The following is a 20,357-nucleotide window of genomic DNA, read 5'->3' on the forward strand; positions in this document are numbered from 1 at the left end:
TTACAAAATATTTATTAGGCAAAGTAATATACAATTCTCTTCCTCTCTCCTTGATTTGGTATCAGAACCATTTCTCTATCACAAAAGAAGTCTGGCAAAGACTATGGCTTCAAATTCAGATTCATGACTTAACCACTTATATTACTTTGGATAAATCCTTTCACCTCTCTAAGACTCAGTTTTTTCAACTGTTAACTGAGATAACAGGACATGATAGACTCAAGGGTCTCTTCCTTCTCTACAACTATTAGCCTATTATCTTAAAGGGATCTGTTTCTTTACAATCAAGAATAATTGTAAATGCGAATTATTGTTTTTCCATCAAAATTCATCTGCAAATCATTTTGGAGACAATTTATACTATGTTGGGATTTTTCCTTTCTAAGAAAATGTCATGTCTTACTTTGGAAATATTGATATTTCACAGATTTGTAGATAATGTTACATTTCATTTAAGAAATCAGTTTTGTTAGCATGTCTGTCTTGATTTTAGCACAATTTTATAAAGTCTGTTATGCTATTACCATTGATAAGATGGAAAGATTTGGAATAGAAGAGAGTTCAATTAGGAAAATTCACAATTAGCTGGAGGGCTAAGTCTAAAGAGTAAATCATTAATGGTATTGGAAGTTGTCCAGTGGAATTAGCCAAATAACCATGCTTGGTCTTTTGTAATATGACCTTTTCCCCCTATATTTTAGACAATGGCTTCAATGGCATGCTTAATAAATTTCCAAATGCTGAAAGAAAGGTGGGACAGACTAATATGTTTAAGATAGGATTATCCTAACCAAGTTTCCTAACAAGGCTAGTTTTTTAGACAGAAACCAACAATATTAAACTTAATGAAAACCAACATTTACAACTAGTGTTTTAAGCTCCTTTATAATACATGATGTAGAAAGTCTAAACTAAGGAACAGTTTCCCTCTCTCAAAGATCTGGCAATTTAAGATTATAAGCTAACAGATTTAGTGAAGGAAGAGACCTTTGAGCATATATATCTAGTCCAGTCATCTCAATTAACAGTTGAGAAAACTGAAAACATTTATCCAAAATTATGTAAGTAATTAAGTTGTGAATGAGAATTTGAACCCATAACCTTTGCCAGACTACTTTTGTGATAGAAAAATGATTCTGATACCAAGTCAAGGAGAAAGCAAGAGAACTATATATTACACCTTGTCTAATAAATATTTTGAAGTACATTTAAAATTAAATATTAGTGAAGTACTACAACTCAATCAATGTCATACGGCAGTCAATTAAGTACACTATGAAGCTGCTTTAAGAGAAGTATAGGATCTATGACTAGGGGTAAAAAAAGGCCCACTACACTCTACCTTGGTCATACAGACAATAACTAAAGAATTACACTTAGTTTGGAGAACATTTCAAATCTTAAATCCCTGAAACAAAAAATTTCTAATTTCATACTTCTCTTAAAACTGAGTAATATAAAGAAGCCCGCATGCTGAAAAGTTTCATTTCCTTCAAATAATCCTTTATGATTGATTTTAAGGCAAAAGAAAGATCCTCACTGCCCAGTTTTTGAATACACTTTCTAAAATATTCTGTGTACCCAACACAGTTGTATTGGCCACACACCAATTTAAAAGCAGTGATAATATACCTGCCTCTCCTCATAGTAGCTATGGTGACCAAAGGCTGCCACCTCAGAGTTTAAGAAAAAGGGATGGGGGTGATGCTTCTTCCATCAAACTCTGAGGGATATGTTCCTTTTTTACCAGTATGTTTGCCAGATACTATGGATGACTGCAAACTGGGAACCACTAGTGATTTCATCAGTGAAATATCTACATATACTTGAAATATTTCTTAATAGCAATGTATGACATCTTTTTTAAAATGTCTCTGGAGAATTTATGTTTTCATCTGAATTCACAGTAATCATAGTATTCACAATGACATAGGTACTTCCACTAATATCCCTCTTTACTAAAGAGAAAAAAAATTTTAAAAAATAAAAAAGTTATCACCTGGGAAGAGTTGTTCCTTTGATGTTGTTATCTCTAAAATTCTTCTCATATTGAGGAAGTTCAACAAATTCTATCAGCCACTGAAGGGTGTCTTCAAGTGTCCAATTGTGAACTAGAAGAAACAAAATAAAGTGTTCCCTTTTCAAACACATTTTCTTTACAGAAGAAAAAAATAAAATTAAGGGAAAATAAAGTCATTACACTGGAAGTTCATTCAGTTCAATCAATAATGAATAAACATATTTAGAGAAGAGATACACAACTGAAAACATAATTCCTGCTTCAGGAGGTTTATAATCTATAATGGACAAGAAAGAAAACAAAATTTTTAAAGTACAAATGAATACACGGTTCTAACAATAGTCATTTGTACACAACTTCAGGACGAGTGGAATTATCTAATACTTTTCCAGTTACTGAAGAATTTCAGGAGATGATGCATCAGACAAATTCTGAGTGATGGGGGATGGGGAAGCTGTTGATGCACAAAGGAACCATCGATAATGGCTTAAATTTGGATCTAGGAAAAATAAATGTGGGAGAGAAATTAACTTATCCACATTGGAAAAGCAAACGAAACATCTAGAACAGCTAAATAATGCAGTATTTAATAGAACTGAAGATTCTGAAGTTCAATATAAGACTTTTATATTCACAAAAATATAAAACTTGTGAAAGAGATTGTAGGGGGTTTGAGAAAGGAAGTGATAAAATAGATGCAGTTTTAAAAGACTACTTTTGTTGCAGCATCAAGAACGGGAGAAATTCTGAGAACAGTGTTGTAGTCAATAAGATCTGAGTGAACTTTCAATGAATTCCATGGGTTTGATTGAAGATGAAAAAAAAAGTAACATTACATAGAAATAAATGGATACACATAGCAGAAGAGATTTTAAAAAGTCTAAATAATTCCTATATCATGTAATTGAATGCAAGATCTGCTAGAAAAATTAGTACATGTGTCAAAGATGGAAGAAATTTAAGAAATCAACTAAACCAATACCCTCATTTTGGACATGAGAAAGCTAAAAGCAAAAAAGCTGAAATGATTTCCCTAAGATAGACAGTCAATTTCAGGATTGTACATATATAATTTTTAGAATATGAGAAATGCAGATAAGCAAGAAAAAGAATATTAAGAATCAATTCTGTATAAGCCTCAGATTAGTAAAAAAAATAACATCTACAAGCAAAATGCATTTCTGGGCATTTACTTTCCTCAAGTACTCTATAAAGAAACAGTATCAAGAAATTGCAAGTAAAAATAGACATATATTATTACAAATACACCTGTGACACTGAGTAAATTGCTGAAACTCTTAATTCTCCATATAACTCTTTAATTTTATAAATTCTACCTAGCTGTGTGGCCTTGGGCAAGCCACTTAGCCCCCTTTGCCTTGCAAAAAAAAAAAAAAGGCTAAATTTTTTTTTTTATAAATTCTAGGAAAGGTACTACCCTACTTTGGTAGAAGGTCCTCATCTGGTAGTTCCTTATATCAATTAAATCACAGGTCCAGTCCTTCTAACTCTTTTGGCACCTGAGAGGCAAGGTACTGTAATAAAAGTTACCAGTCAAGGAATTTGGAAAAAAAGTGGTCTAAAATTTTTTCTCTTATATTTAATAACTATGTGACAATTAGGAAAGGATCATATTGACAAAGAATATTATATATGTTATCTGACAATTTAGTTTTCTCAAGGATCTTATAGAGAATCAAGAATTCAAATAAAAAATAGGTTTATGTCATTATACTATATATTAACAGAAAAGTTATTTTATTTTTCAAATTCAACATTTCTTTTATTCTTAAGTAATTCAAAGTTGTGAGGATTCCAATTTTTTTTTATTTAAAGTGTCCTCTCAGGATCTAAACCCAATCTTCCCTCATGCAGTAAAGCCATAACTTAGGCTAAGCTGTAGCCTAACAACTGCTATAGCATTTCTGTCAAACAATTATCAGCAAGAGATAGGGGTAGTGGGATTCCTCTACTCAATTCATACATTAGGGTTAATCATTTTACTTGTGCTTCTTATTCTACAAGATCTTGTACTGAGGGTTATTCTAGAAGCTGCAAAAAAGCATGCATACAAGCACATGCATGTATGTACATACACACACACACACACACACACACACACACACACACACACACACACACACTGGGTCTCTGTCTCTCTCTCTTAGCAAGGAAACAGGAATAGACCCTCTGTGGAATTTTTAAAGTTAGTTATGTGATCAAACATCAAAATTATCTTAATTCACAGAGTCACATATAGAAAAATAAAAAAGAATATATCTGCTTTCAAAAATACTGATGGTACAACATAATGCTCTGTTCTTCCTATTTTAATAGTTTCTAATGGCATGTTTTCCTTGGCAATTTTTTTTAAAGACCAACAAGTTGTTCTTTGCTACTTTGCTTTTCCATTTATCTTTTACTTCAATGAGTTGTGAAAGAAAAATATTTATTTCACTTCATAAACTGATGGTCAGTGTTATAGCTGAGCAATGTACGTGACCTGTATGATGACAGCTTCCCAGAGAAACTTTTTTCTAGGTAGTCACTGTATAATATGCAGAAAGAAGTCAAAGTTCCACTAGATACTGCCCTGATCAGGCCCAGAAGAAGTTAACTGTTTTCTAGCTTTAGAAAGACAAAATTAACCTGGAGAGGATATCTAGGATAAGGTGATTATGATGGTCCTTTAAAGAATATGTGCTCTCAGGACTTTCAGCCAAGAAGGCAGAGAAAAGACAGGTTCTATGCCAAGATCTCCTGATCTTCCCTCATAAACAATGTGAAACAAACCTCTTAATGGAAGTCCTATGGACAACACCCAGAAAGAGAAGCTAGAAAAAAAGAACATTTACCTCAAGGTCTGTCATCGGGGGTGAGGGGTGTGACAAGTGCAGAATGGGGGGGCTGTCCCTGTGGGAACCACTTTCCTCTGAGAAACAATCAGAGTGGAGGCGTGGCTGTGGGACAGATTGCCTGGACATATAGGAAGGACTGCTGCGGATGCTAGCCTCAAGCACCCCCTACTGGCCGGGAGGAGATATCACATCCAGTGAGAAAAGCCTCCAGCACCCCCTATGGGCCAGCTGGAGATAATACACTTAGTGAGTCAAGTCTCGAGGGACACCAACAGCAAACCTGTGTGAACCAACCCCTCCCCCAACACAAGATCTTAGGAAAATGAAGAAAGGCCAGAGAAAAGGGGGTGGGGGAAATATAGAAAAATTCCCATAAGGAAAAGACTAATTCAGAGAGACATAGAACCCCTGAGGAGAATATGATTTTCTCTCCAGAACAGAAAGATTTCCTTGAAGAAATCAGGAAGGAGTTTAAAAATCAATTGGAAAATTTGGGAAAAGAAACCCATGAGAAAATTAACACATTGCAACAAGAAAACAAATCCTTAGAAAATACAATTGGACAAATGCAAAAAGAAAATAATTCTCTCAAAACATCAAATAATCAAAGGGAAAACTAAAAATATAGAATTGGGGGTGACTAAGTGGCGTAGTGGATAGAGCACTGGCCCTGGAGTCAGGAGTACCTGAATTCAAACTGGCCTCAGACACTTAATAATGACCTAGTTGTGTGGCCTTGGGCAAGTCACTTAACCCTATTCATTGCCTTGCAAAAAAATCTAAAAACAAAATAGAATTGATGAATTGGAAAAGGAGTTGAAAAAGGTAAATGAATAAACTTCTTCCCTAAAAAAATAATGGAGTCTATGGGATCCAATAACTTCATGAAACAATAAGAATTGGTTAAACCAACCAAAAAATTGGAAAAAAATAGAAGAAAATGTTAAGTACCACATCAGCAAAACCACTGACCTCAAGAACAGATTGAGGAAAGATAACCTAAAAATTATTGATCTTCCTGAAACACTAAAGGGAAAAAAAATTCTAGACTTAATAACACAGGATTTAGTGATGGAAAACTACCCTGATATCATGGAACCAGAGGGCAAAATAAAAACTGAAAAAATATATCAATCCCCTCCGGAAAGGAATTTGAAAATGAAAACACCAAGGAATATTGTAGCCAAATTCCAGAACTATCAGATAAAAGAGAAAATCCTGCAAGCAGCCAGAAAGAAACAATTTAAATACCAAGGATCCACAGTAAGGATTACATAGGACCTGGCAGCATCAACATTAAGGGATCAACATTCTGAAAAGCAAGGGAGCTTGGAATGCAACGAAGAATCGAATATCCAGCAAAACTGAGCCTTCTCTTCCAGAGCAAAAGATGGACATTCAATGAAATGGGAGACTACCAAATTTTCCTGATGAAAAGACCAGAGCTTAATAGAAAATTTGGACTTCAAACAGGAGACTCAAGAGACACATGAAAAGGTAAAATTAAAGGGGGGGGGACAAAGAATTGTAATTAAATAAGATGAAACTGGCAATATCCCTACTTGAAAGAAAGACTTTAACAACTTTCAAGAACTGTAACCCAATTAGAGAGAATTTAATTAGCCAGAAGAGATGGATACCCATAACTTATTTGAGAAATTGTTATCCAATAGATGAAAATGGATATATCCTTACCTGGGAGAAAGACTCTAAATTCTCAATAAGTTTAATTCTAGTAGAGAGAACAGCCAGAAGTGATAGACACTTATGACCTTTCTGTGACTCAGACAGAATGATTTAAAAACAATACCTCCTTAAAAAGGAGGACAGTAAATAGATGGGAGGATGGAAGGGAATGAATGGGGTAAATCCCATTACATTAATAAGTACAAAGGACTTATTGCAATAGAGGGTAAGAAGGAAGGGGTTGAGAACCACCTGAATCTTCCTGTCAACAGATTGGTTTACAATTAACATACACACACACACACACACACACACACACACACACACACACACAGACCAACACACAGAGTTAAATTAGGAAATTTATCTTACCTTTAAAGTGTTAAAAGGGCAAAAGGGGGGGGAGGAAAGGGGGAATAAACAGAAGGAAGGGAAGGAAGAAGGGGCAAAGGGAAAGGGGAAAGGGGGGTTGGATGTAGGAGAGAAAACACGGAAGGTGGGGGAATTTAGAAACAAGACACTGGGGAATATGGACAAGGGGGAAAAAGAGAAGATAACATAGAAGACAATGAAGAGTTAGTAATTACAAATTTGGTATGACTAGGATGAACTCTCTCCCTTAAAATGTACATGAACAACAGAATGGATTAAAAACCAGAATCCTACAAAATTCTGCTTACAAGAAACTCAACTGAAGCACAGAGATACATATAGAATAAAGGTAAAAGGTTGGAGCAAAATATGTTTTGCTTCAGCTGAACTGAAAAAAGCAGGGGTAGCAATCCTTATCTCAGACAAAGTAGCTGAAAAAATAGATATTATTAAAAGAGATAAGGAAACTACATCCTCCTAAAATGGTGCCACAGACAATAAAGTAATTTTAATACTAGAAATGTATGCACCACCCAATGGTAGAGCGTCCAAATTCTTAGAGAAGTTGAAGGAGTTACAGGAAGACATAGACAGCAAAACTCTACTAGTGGGAGATCTCAACTTTACACTCTCAGATTTAGATAAATCTAACTATAAAAGAAAACAAGAAGGAAGTTAAGGAGGTAAATATAGTTAGAAAACCTAGATATGATAGACTTATGGAGGAAACTGAAAAGGGATAGAAAGGAATATACTTTCTTTTATGCAGTACATGGCATTTACACAAAAATTGAGCATGTACTGGGGCATAAAAACCTAATGATCAATTACAGAAAGGCAGAAATAGTGAATACATTTTTCTCAGATAATACTGCAATAAAAATCATATGCAATATTGAGCCAGGGAGATACAGACCCAAAACTAAGTGAAAACTGAATAACCTCATTTTAAAGAATGAGTTGATCAAACAACAAATTGCAGAAAGAATTAATTATTTTACCCTAGATAATAACAAAAATTAAACAATATACCCAAAATCTATGGTATACACTCAAGGCAGCTATCAGGGGATATATTATATCTTTAAATACTTACATGAAAAATTAGAGAAAGTGGAAATTAATGAAATAAATATTAAAATGAAATAAATATAAATAAATATAATTATAATTATAATATATTATATATGTAAATATAATATAAATATAAATAAAATGGAAATAATTATTAAAACCCCCAGTTAAATACCACATTGGAAATTCTAAAAATTAAAGGAGAAATTAATAAAACTGAAAGCAAGAAAACAAATTAATAAATAAAACCAAGGGCAGGTTTTAAGAAAAAAAACCACTAAAATTGATAAACCTCTGATCAATTTGTTTTTTAAAAAAAGGAAAGACAAAAACAAAATTACTAAAATCATAAATGTAAAAGGTAAACTCTCGCAAACAATGAGAAGGAAATTAAAGTAATAATTCGGGAATTATTTTGCTCAAATCTGTGTTGATAAATTTGACAACCTAAATGAATTGGATGAATATTTAGAAAAATATAAGTTACCCAGGTTAAATGAAGAGGAAATTAAATACCTAAATAACCCTATCTCAGAAAAAGGAATTCAACAAGCCATTATTGAACTCCCTTAGAAAAAATCTCCAGGGCCAGATGGATTCATAAATGAATTCTATCAAACATTTAAGGAACAACTGGTTCCAATTCTATATAAACTCGTTGGGAAAGTAGGTGAAGACAGACGGAACTCTAACTCTTTCTATAACACAAATATGGTGCTGATACCTAAACCAGGAAGAGGTAAAACAGAGAAAGAAAATTATAGACCTATCTCACTGATGAATCTATTTATTTATTTAATCTATCTCACACAAAAATCTTAAAACAAAAATCTTAGCAAAATGACTACAATAAGTTATCACTAGGATAATACATTATGATCAAGTAGGATTTATTCCAGGAATGCAGGGTTGGTTCAATATTAAGAAAACTGTTGGTATACTTAATTATATCAACAACAAACCTATCAGAAATCATATGATCATATCAATAGATGCTGAAAAAAGCTTTTGACAAAATACAGCACCCAGTCCTACTAAAAACACTAGAGAGCACAGGAATAAATGGATTGTTCCTTACAATAATAAACAGTATCTATCTGAAACCATCAACAAGCATTATATGCAATGTGGATGGGCTAGAGGTATTTCCCAATAAGATCAGGGGTGAAACAGGGATGCCCACTATCACCACTACTATTCAATATTGTATTAGAAATGTTTGCTTCAGCAATAAAAGAAGAAAAAGAAATTGAAGGAATTATAATAGGGAAGGAAGAAACAAAACTCTCACTCTTTGCAGATGACATGATGGTATACCTAGAGAATGCAAAAAAATAATCTAAAAAATTACTCGAAGTAATTAGCAACTTCAGTAAAGTTGCAGGATATAAAATAACCTATCATAAACCCTCAACATTTCTACATATGACTAGCAAGATGCAGCAGAAAGAGCTAGAGAGAGAAATCCCATTCAAAGTAACTTCAGACAATATAAAATAACTGGGAGTCTACCTGTCAAGCCAGACTCAAAAACTTTTTGAAAACAATTACAAAGCACTTCTCATGCAAATAAAATAAGACTTAAATAACTGAATGAATATAATAAAGATGACAATCCTACCAAAATTAAACTACTTGTTTAGTGTCCTACCAATCAAAATTACAAAAAATTATTTTAATGAGTTAGAAAAAAGTGAAGTAAATTCATATGGAGAAATAAAAAGTAGAGAATCTCCAGAGATTTAATGAAAAAAGAGCAAAAAGAAGGCGGCTTAGCCCTAACCTGATAAAAATTATATTTATAAAGCATCAGTCATCAAAATTGTCTGGTATTGGCTAAGAAATAGAGTGGTGGATCAGTGGAATAGACTAGGTGCAATAGCAGGAAATGATTATAGTAATCTACTCTTTGATAAACCCAAAGAGTCCAGCTATGGGGATAAAAACTCTCTCTCTGATAAAAAAACTGTTGGGAAAATTGGAAGTTAGTATGGAAGAAACTTATAGTAGAACACCTCACACCCTATACCAAGATAAGATCAAAATGGATATAGGATCTAGACATAAAAAACAATATTATAAGTAAACTAGAAGATCAAGGAATAGTTTACCTGTCAGATCTATGGAAAGGGAAGCAATTTATGACCAAGATGGGAGAACACCATTAAAAATAAACTAGATAATTTTGATTACATTAAATTAAAAAGCTTGTACACAGACAAAAATCACTGTAACAAAGATCAAGAGAAATGTAGTAAATTGGTAAACAATTTTTACAACTAGTATTTCTGACAAAGGACTCATTTCTAAACTATACAGAGAACTGAGACAATTTTTTTTTAAAACAGACAAGCCATTCCCCAATTGACAAATGGTCAAAGGATATGCAAAGGCAATTTACAGATGAGGAAATCAAAGCAATCCATAGTCATATGAAAAATTGCTCTAAATCATTAATTATTAGAGAAATCCAAATTAAGGCATCTCTAAGATACCGCTTCACACCTCTCAGACTAGCCAATATGACCAGAAAGGATAATGATCAATGTTGGAATGGATGTGGGAAATCTGGGACACTAATACATTATTGGTGGAGCTATGAATTCATCCAACCTCTCTGGAGAGCAGTTTAGAATCATGCCCCAAAGACAACAAAAATGTACATGCCCTTTGATCCAGCAATACCACTACTAGGTCTATACCCTGATGAAATGATGAAAAAGGATAAAAACAGCATCTGTACAAAAATGTTCAGAGCAGCTCTGTTTGTGGTGGCAAAGAAAAAGAAACTGAGGGAATGTCCATCAGTTGGGGAATGGCTTAACTAACTGTGGTATATGTATGTGATGGAACACTACTGTTCTATTAGAAACCAGGGGGGATGGGAATTCAGGGAAGTCTGGAAGGATTTGCATGAACTGATGCTGAGTGAGATGAGCAGAACCAGGCCACTGTATACCCTAACAGCAACATGGGGGTGATAATCAACCTTAATGAACTTACTCATACCAACAGGGCAACAATCAGGTACAATTTTGGGATATCTGTGATGGAGAATGTCATCTGTATCCTGAGAAAGAATTGTGGAGCTTGAACAAAGACAAAAGACTTTCTATGTACCTTTAATTTAATTTAAAAAAAAATTGGCTGGGGGCGACTAGGTGGCATAGTGAATAAAGCACCGGCCTTGGAGTCAGGACTACCTGGGTTCAAATCCAGTCTCAGACACTTAATAATTACCTAGCTGTGTAGCCATGGGCAAACCACTTAACCCCATTTGCCTGGAAAAATAAAAAAAAAAACTAAAAAAATTGGCTTATTTTATAATTCTGCTATATCTCATACTATATGTTTCTCATCACATTCAACTTAGATCAATGCATACTATGGAAATGATGTAAAGACTAACAAACTGACTTCTGTAGGGGGTGGGGGAAGGGAAGCAAGATTGGGGGGGGGAATTGTAAAACTTAAAACAAATTAAAAATTTTCTAAAATTAAAAAAATAAAGAAAGAGTGTGTGCTCTCAGCAACACAAGTATTCCTTTCAAAAGTGCAGACTGTATTCCAAAAAATTCTGTGACACTCCTGTGATGTCCACCCATTAATCCTCCATCATGGATTAACCCAATGTGATAAGACCTTTCCCCTGGAATTCTGACATACATACATACATATACACACACACACACACACACACACACACAAAGTCCATAGGCAGTACACTGATTCTTCTTTGCTATTACACTAGTACTTGCCCATCATTTATTTGTTTGATGATACAACTCCAAAATTACCTTTTATGCCATTTCTCCTAGGTTCTTCACTGGTAGTATTCAAATCTGTTCACAGAAATTATACTCAAACATTCTTTGGGGGGGGGGGGGAGTTACAAGGCAATGGAGTTAAGTGATTTGCCCAAGGTCATACAACTAGGTAATTATTAAGTATCTGAGGCCACATTTGAACTCAGGTACTCCTGACTCCAGGACTGGTGCTCTATTCACTATACCACCAAGCTGTCACCAAACATTAATTCTTTAAAGACTGAGGAATCCCATGGTGTACAATCATATGGCAACTTACTGTTTGGTAATAAAATATCCAAAAGTCACCCAACCCATGATTTTTCAATTGAAGGCCCTGTTCATCATCCACCTGCAATGATTATTCCACAAAAGGGAATATATGTGTGTATGTTCATGTGTGTGATTAATGTTAATATATAAATTGAGTGAGAGGAACACCTTACCTCTATATCTTTGGCTGATATTGTTAGTTATTTGCAAGAAATGCTACAGCAATTGTTAGGCAGCCACAGAAACTGTCAAGTTGCATTGGCAGGATTTTCCTCTTGAAGCCAGGCTTTTTTGGCTCTCAAGCCAGTACAGTGGGTTTTTGTATATGTACGCATACACATGTACAAACATGTACATATGTCTATATATGCACCCACAACATGTATACAAGCATGCATAGTACATGTGTTTTATAGTTATGCATACACACATGCCTGCCTGTGTATGTGTGTCTATACACATGTGTATACACACATGTGGGGGGGGTTCCATTCAATTGAATATCACATTCTGAATATTTTTTATTTGTTTTTTCCCCTATGTGGAAAAAGTAAAACTCAATGTTGAGTGCTTATGGATCTCACAGAGCTTCACAATCCACACTACAACACGCATAAACAAGAAGATCTTGAGGACTAAAACATGAACAGGGAATTCTTTACATTTGAAATCTCTATTGGATATACTCTATGGCAATATCAAATGTTAAATGTTTTGATTCTTATTTTTGATGCTTTGAATTACCCTTATTTTCAAATATATCCCTCTTACTCCCTAACCAATTAGTCATTTTTCCAATCAACATATTATAAGACAGGGTGGGGGAGGGCAGAGGCAGTAACCAACTCATCAATTTGCTAATATATGCAATGTTTCCCACTAGTCTTCACCTTTGATAAGAAGGGAGATATACTTTCTCATCTCTTCTTTGGAGCCAAGTTTGGTCATTATATAGTAGTCAGTTTCAGGAGTTTTCTTCTTTTTTATTTGTTATAGTCATTGGGCATATTTTTTTCCTGATTCTACTTATTTTAGTTATTTCAGTTTGAGTATGGTTCAAATTCTTTACATTAATTATTTCTTAAAATGAAATAATAATCCAGAAAATTCACATGCATAATTTACTTAGCCATTCTTCATACAATGAACAGATATTTTTTCCAGTTCTTTGCTATAACAAAAAGTGCTGCCATGAATGTTTCGGTTTCCAGGGGACCTTTTTTTTTTCAATCTTTGACCTCCTTGGAATATATACTTAATATTGGAATCTCTGGGTCAAATGGAAAAATTGTTGAGGATTGGGGGGTGTATTTCCAGCATTATTGCACATTGCTTTCCAGAATGTTCAGATCAAGTCATAGCACCATCATTAGTATAGCAATGTGTATATCTTAAGGTCACCCCTCCTGAATTCCCTATACTATGGGCTTATACTGGTCAGTGTGACACACACATATGTCACATAGTCAAATATAAAATAAATTGAATAATTTAGTCTATCTATAATTAAAATCTTAGACTAGACTATGATATAGTCTAAGAAAACACAGACTATGATATTTACTTTTAAACTCACAAATAGTAGAGAAGAAATAAATTCATACTTTCACTCACTTGTTGCCCAAGTAGATTTTGAAGTATTAATTTTTAAACTAAGTAATATTGTTTAAGTAAAATTGTTTGAATTATTTGAGTTTTCACATATCTAACCAGGCCAGTATGCTGTTTCTTAGAGTATCATTCAGGGACTTACTTTAGAAAGCTATGACAGAAACAAAAAAACTAACTAAAAAAAAAAAATGGGGCAGCTGGGTGGCGCAGTGGATAGAGGACCAGTCCTGGTGTCAGGAGGTCCTCGGTTCAAATACAATCTCAGACATAATAATTACCTGGCTGTGTGACCTTGGGCAAGTCACTTAACCCCCACTGCCTTGCCCCCCCCCAAATCGCTAAAAAACAAAATAAAAAAAAGCTATGATTTGTATTCATTTGATGATAATAGCTTGCATTTTATGGAACATAAATGTTTATAAATGTCCTTGGATCACAAAAAGCCTTATATAGTGCTTTTATGCTCATTTCAGAGATAAGGAAATCTACAAGTTTAAATAACTTGACCACAGGACTATTAAGAGTAAATGATATCGGGGTGGCTAGGTGGCATAGTGGATAAAGTACTGGCCTTGGAGTCAGGAGTACCTGGGTTCAAATCTGGTCTCAGACACTTAATAATTACCTATCTGTGTGGCCTTGGGCAAGCCACTTAACCCCATTTGCCTTGCTAAAACCTAAAAAAAAAAAAAGTGATATCATTTTATGTCAGATCTCTAAACTCCAAGCCTGGTTCTTTCCTATATATAACACATTTCCTTCACAATGATGTGAGCAATGTTAATAACATCTTGCCCTATGAAGTTGACAGTAGATAACATAAAAAACAAGTTTAGAAAATACTTTCAAATGAGAATAGCACTGATTTTCAAAATCATCAGGAATTTTATGTATTCAGTGACATTTTAACATTAACAATTGAATCATAGCCCTAAAGAAAATAAATGCTCAGACACTCTATCTCATGATATTTTGTTTATCTTATTTTTTAACTATTAGATATATAAGTGAAGTTTTTCCTACTAGAACACAAGTTCCTTGTCAGAAGGGATTATTGTTTCTACATCTCTGGCACTCAGTACCTGGCAAAGAATAGGTGTGGATAAATATGTGTAGATTGATTGCTTTTCTAACAAAAAATGATGGCACTAAACTGGAGTTGTGAATTATCACCTAACAACTGAAGGGCATAGTACCTAAATCTTCAATTGTTTCACTGGCTATCTCATTTAACTGTCTTTGTCTTTTTGAAAATCAAACTGATATCTGTATCTGAGGCAGATTGCCCTAGTAGACTGAGCACTGGACTTGGAAGTCTGGAAAACCACAATTCAAATATCACAGACATTTAATAGTTTTACGGCCTTGAGTGAGTCACTTAACTTGTTCCAGACTGAGTTTTCTCATCTGTAAAAGGGGCATAAGACAAACACCTGCTTTACAGGTTTGGAGTAAGGAGGAAAAAATGAAATAATGTGTCTGTGTGTGTGTGTGTGTGTGTGTGTGTGTGTGTGTGTACTTTGCAAACTTTAAAGCACTAATAAATATTATCAATTTTTATTAATTTGTTTTAAAGTAATTTTGGAAAACAGACTGCCAAAGTTTTAAAAGATTCCACTATTTCTTTCTATGACATATTTGGCTATAGCTACAAACCTTTTACAAAGATAGGATCAGTTTGAGAAAACAGAGAATACGGGCCTTTTTCCACTATAACTTTCCAAACATGTATTTGTCAAAAGAGCATCAATATAGAGGTCTTGCTTGACATTTCTTCCACCCAAAGTACATCTTTCTAATTTTTTGAGATCAAAAAAATTTCAAAAAGAGCTTTCCATAGAAGTCATTTGAAGACAAAATATGTCCAAAATTAATAGGAATAAAAATGATTATCAGAACCAACCATGAGCAATACAAGAGTAACAAACAGACCTTTGGAAGATAAAAGATGGCTCTAAATAATAAAATAAAGAGGACATATCAATGTATTATGTATCCTTTTAAAGTTTGACTGCATGTGTCTTAACAGCAAGAATTAAGCTTTCAAAGTAACAAGAAAACTATTTTAAGACAGGAAGAACTCTTATTTCCCAAACCTATACAAATGATTATCCAAAAAACAAAGTTAGGTTTTAATGTAGATATATTAACAGAGAGGCGCTTTAAGGACGCTTTCTGTTTGCTCTATAATTCTACATAACTGCTTTATGTTGTATTTTAACATCTCATAGGTAAATAAATAAAGGTAATGAATTTCATTTATTCTGTGAAGAAAAATTTTTAGTCAGGGCTTTTTTTTTTTGTTTAGAATTGAATGATGTTTTCCCATTATAACAGTATCATAGAAAAGATTAAAAAAATAATCTATAGAAGTCCTATTCTCTAATGCATGAAGTATATTAGAATGGAAAGAGCACTAGATTTAAAGATATGGAGACCCTCAGTATTAGTCACTTACTTGTGGAACCTTGGTTAAGTCTCAAGCTCATTTTCCTCATAAATGAAGGAGTTGAACTAGGCAAACAAAGTTACCCTACAGTTCTAAATCCATGATCTTGACCTCTATGAAAGATTAAGTGATTTAATTAAAAACATACTGGTAATAAATAACAAAGTTGGGAGTCAAAAACAAGCCTTCTGAATATAAAGCTAAAATTGTTTCCCCAGCCATGTGATTTAGATATACGTCCTATCTTACCTTATTAAACTTCTGAAGTCCCTGAGGGCACTTCAGGATAGGGATAGTGTTCTTATAATTATTTAATTGAGCAATAAGTGTGGTGTGTGAAATGAGAAACTTTTTTTAAGTATTTATTTTAAAAGTATGCCAATGGGGGCAACTAGGTGGCAGTCAATACAGCACTGACCCTGGAATTAGGAGGACCTGAGTTCAAATTTGATCTCAGTCACTTGATACTTAAAAGCTGTATGACCTTGGGCAAATCACTTAACCCCACTGGCCCACAAAAAAAAATAATTAAATTTTTTAAATTATTAATATCTTTTAGACGCAAATAATCACCTCTCCCTTTTAATAAAATGCATTGTCTGAGAGCAGTTTCTTAAAAACCCATTTTAACAGACACAACAATATTTCATTATATTTATATAACATAATTTAAGTATTCCCAGATTAATCAATAAATAGGTTAATTGGGGTTTTTCTTGTAATAAAGAAATCTCTAAATAAGAGGGCCATAAAAATTAGGCAAATTTTTGTTCAATTATTACTTGGTACTTTTTTCATTATATCCCTTGATAACTTTCAGGACCATAAAGATTATTTTACTATGATACTATTGAAGGATCCCTTAGGTAATTTAATGGACAAAGTAATAAATCTATATGGTAATTTGATAATAATGATTTTATACTATAATAGTATTCTCTCTACAATTACATCACTTATTTTATTTCTGCAATATTTCTTTAATATTTTCATTATTTAAATTCTACAGTGTAGTACTGATGAATTAATTTCAAAAATTTTGATGATTATTGTTACTAACTAAAGGAATTTCTCTTCCTATCTTTAACTCCTGGGTTTGGAGTATAATAAATATAAAAATATTAATGATGCTTTTGGATTTACCTTGTACTGTGCAGATTTATTGAAGCTTTAAATTATTTAATCTCAAGTTTTTGCCAATTCTCAAAAACTCTTGGGCATAAACCATATCATCTACTAAATAACAGAGATTATTTTAGTTACTCTTATTCTCTCAATTTTCTCTCAAAATTCTCTCAAAATAAAAATTATTGTATTGATATAGTTACATTCATGAGTAAGATGTCAAATAAAGAGAGTAAGCAAACTGTTTTATCTCTATTGAAAAGTTTCCATTGTTTGTTGATACAAAAAATTTAAGATTGTAGTTAGTTTTATTTATGTCTTCTGTTTTTTACCACTGTCATTTCCCATTATTTTACTATCACTACTCAACTCTCCACTGTAAAAAACAAAACCAATGAAATAAAATAAACCAACACAATGAAAGGAAGAAGGCACATATCATCATCAGATTCTCAAGACAGATTGGTCATTACAATTAAACAAGTTGTTGCCTTTCAATATCATTTTTGGTTATATTACTCCAGTCACATGGATACTGTTATAATTTAAGATACTAATCTAAATTTTTTAAAACAAATTGCTTTTCAAATTTTCTATCTCTTCATGTCAAACATGGAGTCTCCACCAAACAATAAACCAACATTATTAAGTTTTTTCTACATATCAGGCACTGTTGCTAGACACTAAAACCAGACAAATGTCAACAGTCAGGAGAGGAAACATATATAAACATGTGTATATGTTTCTACACACTCACATACAAAATACATAGAAACCACAGAAGACTGTGGATTTGGGGGATCGGAGACAAACAATCTAGCAATTGGGAGGATAAAGTCAGGAAAGGAGTCAAGGAGAAGGAAGCACTTGTCCTGTCTTGAAGGAAACTGAAGACTTCAAGAGGCCTTAAGAAAGGAGAGCATTCTATGTGTGAAAAACTGCCAGTACAAAGGTTATGAGATGAAATGTGGAATACTGTGTTTAATAATACCAAACAGGTCAGAAGAGCCACATTGCAGAGAAAGGAATAATGTATAATAAGGATGTAAAATAGGTGAGGCCTGGCTGACAAAAGCTTTAAAAGACAAATGGAAGATTTTGTATGATCGTAAAGGCAATATCATTGTTTTATTGACACTTTACCTCCCCCACTCACATATCTCTTTAATTCAGTGCAACCACACTGTAAGGACAAACTACTATGAAAGACTTCAGAACCATTATCATAGAGAACTCATGTTAATATAATAATGAACATTTCATATAAGTTTGGTATTAAATGAAAATGTTTCTTTCATAAAATAGTTGGAAAGAAAGGTGAAGAGGAAGGAAAATGATGAAGGAAAAGGAAAGCTTACTTTAGGGATACATATTCAATATGTTTCCAGACAATCCAAAAATTTCATAAAAGACATTATTTTAAAATTCAGAATATATGCTCCACCAAATAGACTCATCATAGGCTGCTGATTTCATTTACCCTGAGTTTTAAAAACTTTATCTTGTATCAGAGATTGGGAGTTAGAAAAGAACTTGAAGGTTGTCTCATAACTTCCTTCTCCGACCCCCAACACACACATACACCCAAAGCATTATTTTCAGAAATCCTAAGTGAATACTGTTCATACCTATTAGAACCAGGGAGCACAGTGAAAACAGAAAGTATTCACCAATTGCCCCCAAAAGAAAGGAAATGTCTCAGAAACACAGACAAAATCCAGAGCTCCCACCTCAAAGAAAAAGTACGTTTAGACAAGACCTGACACATTCTACTTAATAAAGTTGTTTTGGGTTTTTTTTTTTAATACAATATTCCAAAAAAACAAAAGATAATTTACAAAGAAGAATAATTTGTCCTACAAAGCTGAGTACAATCCTGGGGTTGGGAGAGAATAGACCTTTAATGGCCTGAGATGATTGGCAAGTATTTCTGATGAAGAGAACAGAATTTAAAAGGAACTTAAAATACAAATACAATGGTGATCCAAAGAAACCTAACAAGGTTAATTTATTTGAGCAACTAGAAATAGCTTTATGATGATGTAATGCTTACATTTACATTCTAATAGGGCAAGAAGTTAACTGTCCCTTTGGAATCTTAATATGTTCATATGATACTAAGAAAGCTAAAGAAGAAAAATAGAGGGCATTATGGGTGGATTGGTTGTCTTCTGAGTGCTTGAAGATTTAAAAAATACATTTGAGTAGAAAAAAAGGGGGGGAGGCTTGTAATTTCTCATTCCTGAAGTGGAAGAAGCATAAAAACATGTATTATGGGGGTTTTATTATATGAACTTCATTCTTATCTAAAATGGAAATCAGAAGGTTAAATATACACATACAGAAATACATCAGACTCTACAGGGAAATAAGTGGTATTGCAGAGGGTAATGAATATTAAGTGGTAAAATAAGAATGGGGAGAGAAAAGCTGAATGCAAAAAAAGAAAACTTTTTACATCCTGATGAGGGAAATAAGAGTCATTTGCCTCCATAGAGAGAGGTGATGAACATAAAGTATAGAGATATATACTTAGAGACATGGCCATTATGTGGGTTCATTTTGCTTGACTCTGGGTATATGTTAGAAGTTCCATTTAGTGAATTCATACAACCTAACATATTTCCTAGGGTAATCTCAGTCATAGAAATAGCTTTTCCAAATTTCATGGGCACAAAATTATATCTAGAATACCTTTTTAAAAAACAGAAGAAGTAATTTAATTAAGAACTTTGTGATTTGGTAAACATACAAGTCTTATCCTCACTAAAAAGTTTACCATGGGCAATTTTTAAAAATTAATTATACCTATTAGCTCTATCATTTTAGATTCATTCTCTTTTTTATTGCCACTCTTGGCAAGAACTCCAAGTAAATTCAGGGGACAAAACTTTCCAAAAAGCAGCAATACAAAACACTTCCCCACTACCACAGTTTTACTCATGGGTATTATTTAGAAAGCCATCCAACTAACATTGTAGCACAGCAGGTCCCAGACAACATAGACATCTTGCCATCTGTGCTGCTGCACCCCTCCCATTATTGTTCAGATTTCCAGATTCTCTCCATTACCCAGTAAGAAA

At 33.4% G+C, this 20,357-nt stretch overlaps 1 protein-coding gene across 3 annotated transcripts in view; it reads right to left on the minus strand.

Annotated features, from left to right (window-relative positions):
- STIM2 (stromal interaction molecule 2) overlaps positions 1–20,357 on the minus strand; it is a 173,529-nt gene that overhangs the window by 27,861 nt on the left and 125,311 nt on the right. For all 3 annotated transcript variants that reach the window (XM_074229654.1, XM_074229655.1, XM_074229656.1), the window contains one exon: positions 2,000–2,111. In XM_074229654.1, the coding sequence (XP_074085755.1) occupies positions 2,000–2,111 (112 nt within the window). The remainder of the gene's footprint in view (positions 1–1,999; positions 2,112–20,357) is intronic.

The sequence above is a fragment of the Macrotis lagotis genome, chromosome 3 (assembly GCF_037893015.1).
Source record: "Macrotis lagotis isolate mMagLag1 chromosome 3, bilby.v1.9.chrom.fasta, whole genome shotgun sequence".
Lineage (NCBI taxonomy): Eukaryota > Metazoa > Chordata > Mammalia > Peramelemorphia > Peramelidae > Macrotis > Macrotis lagotis.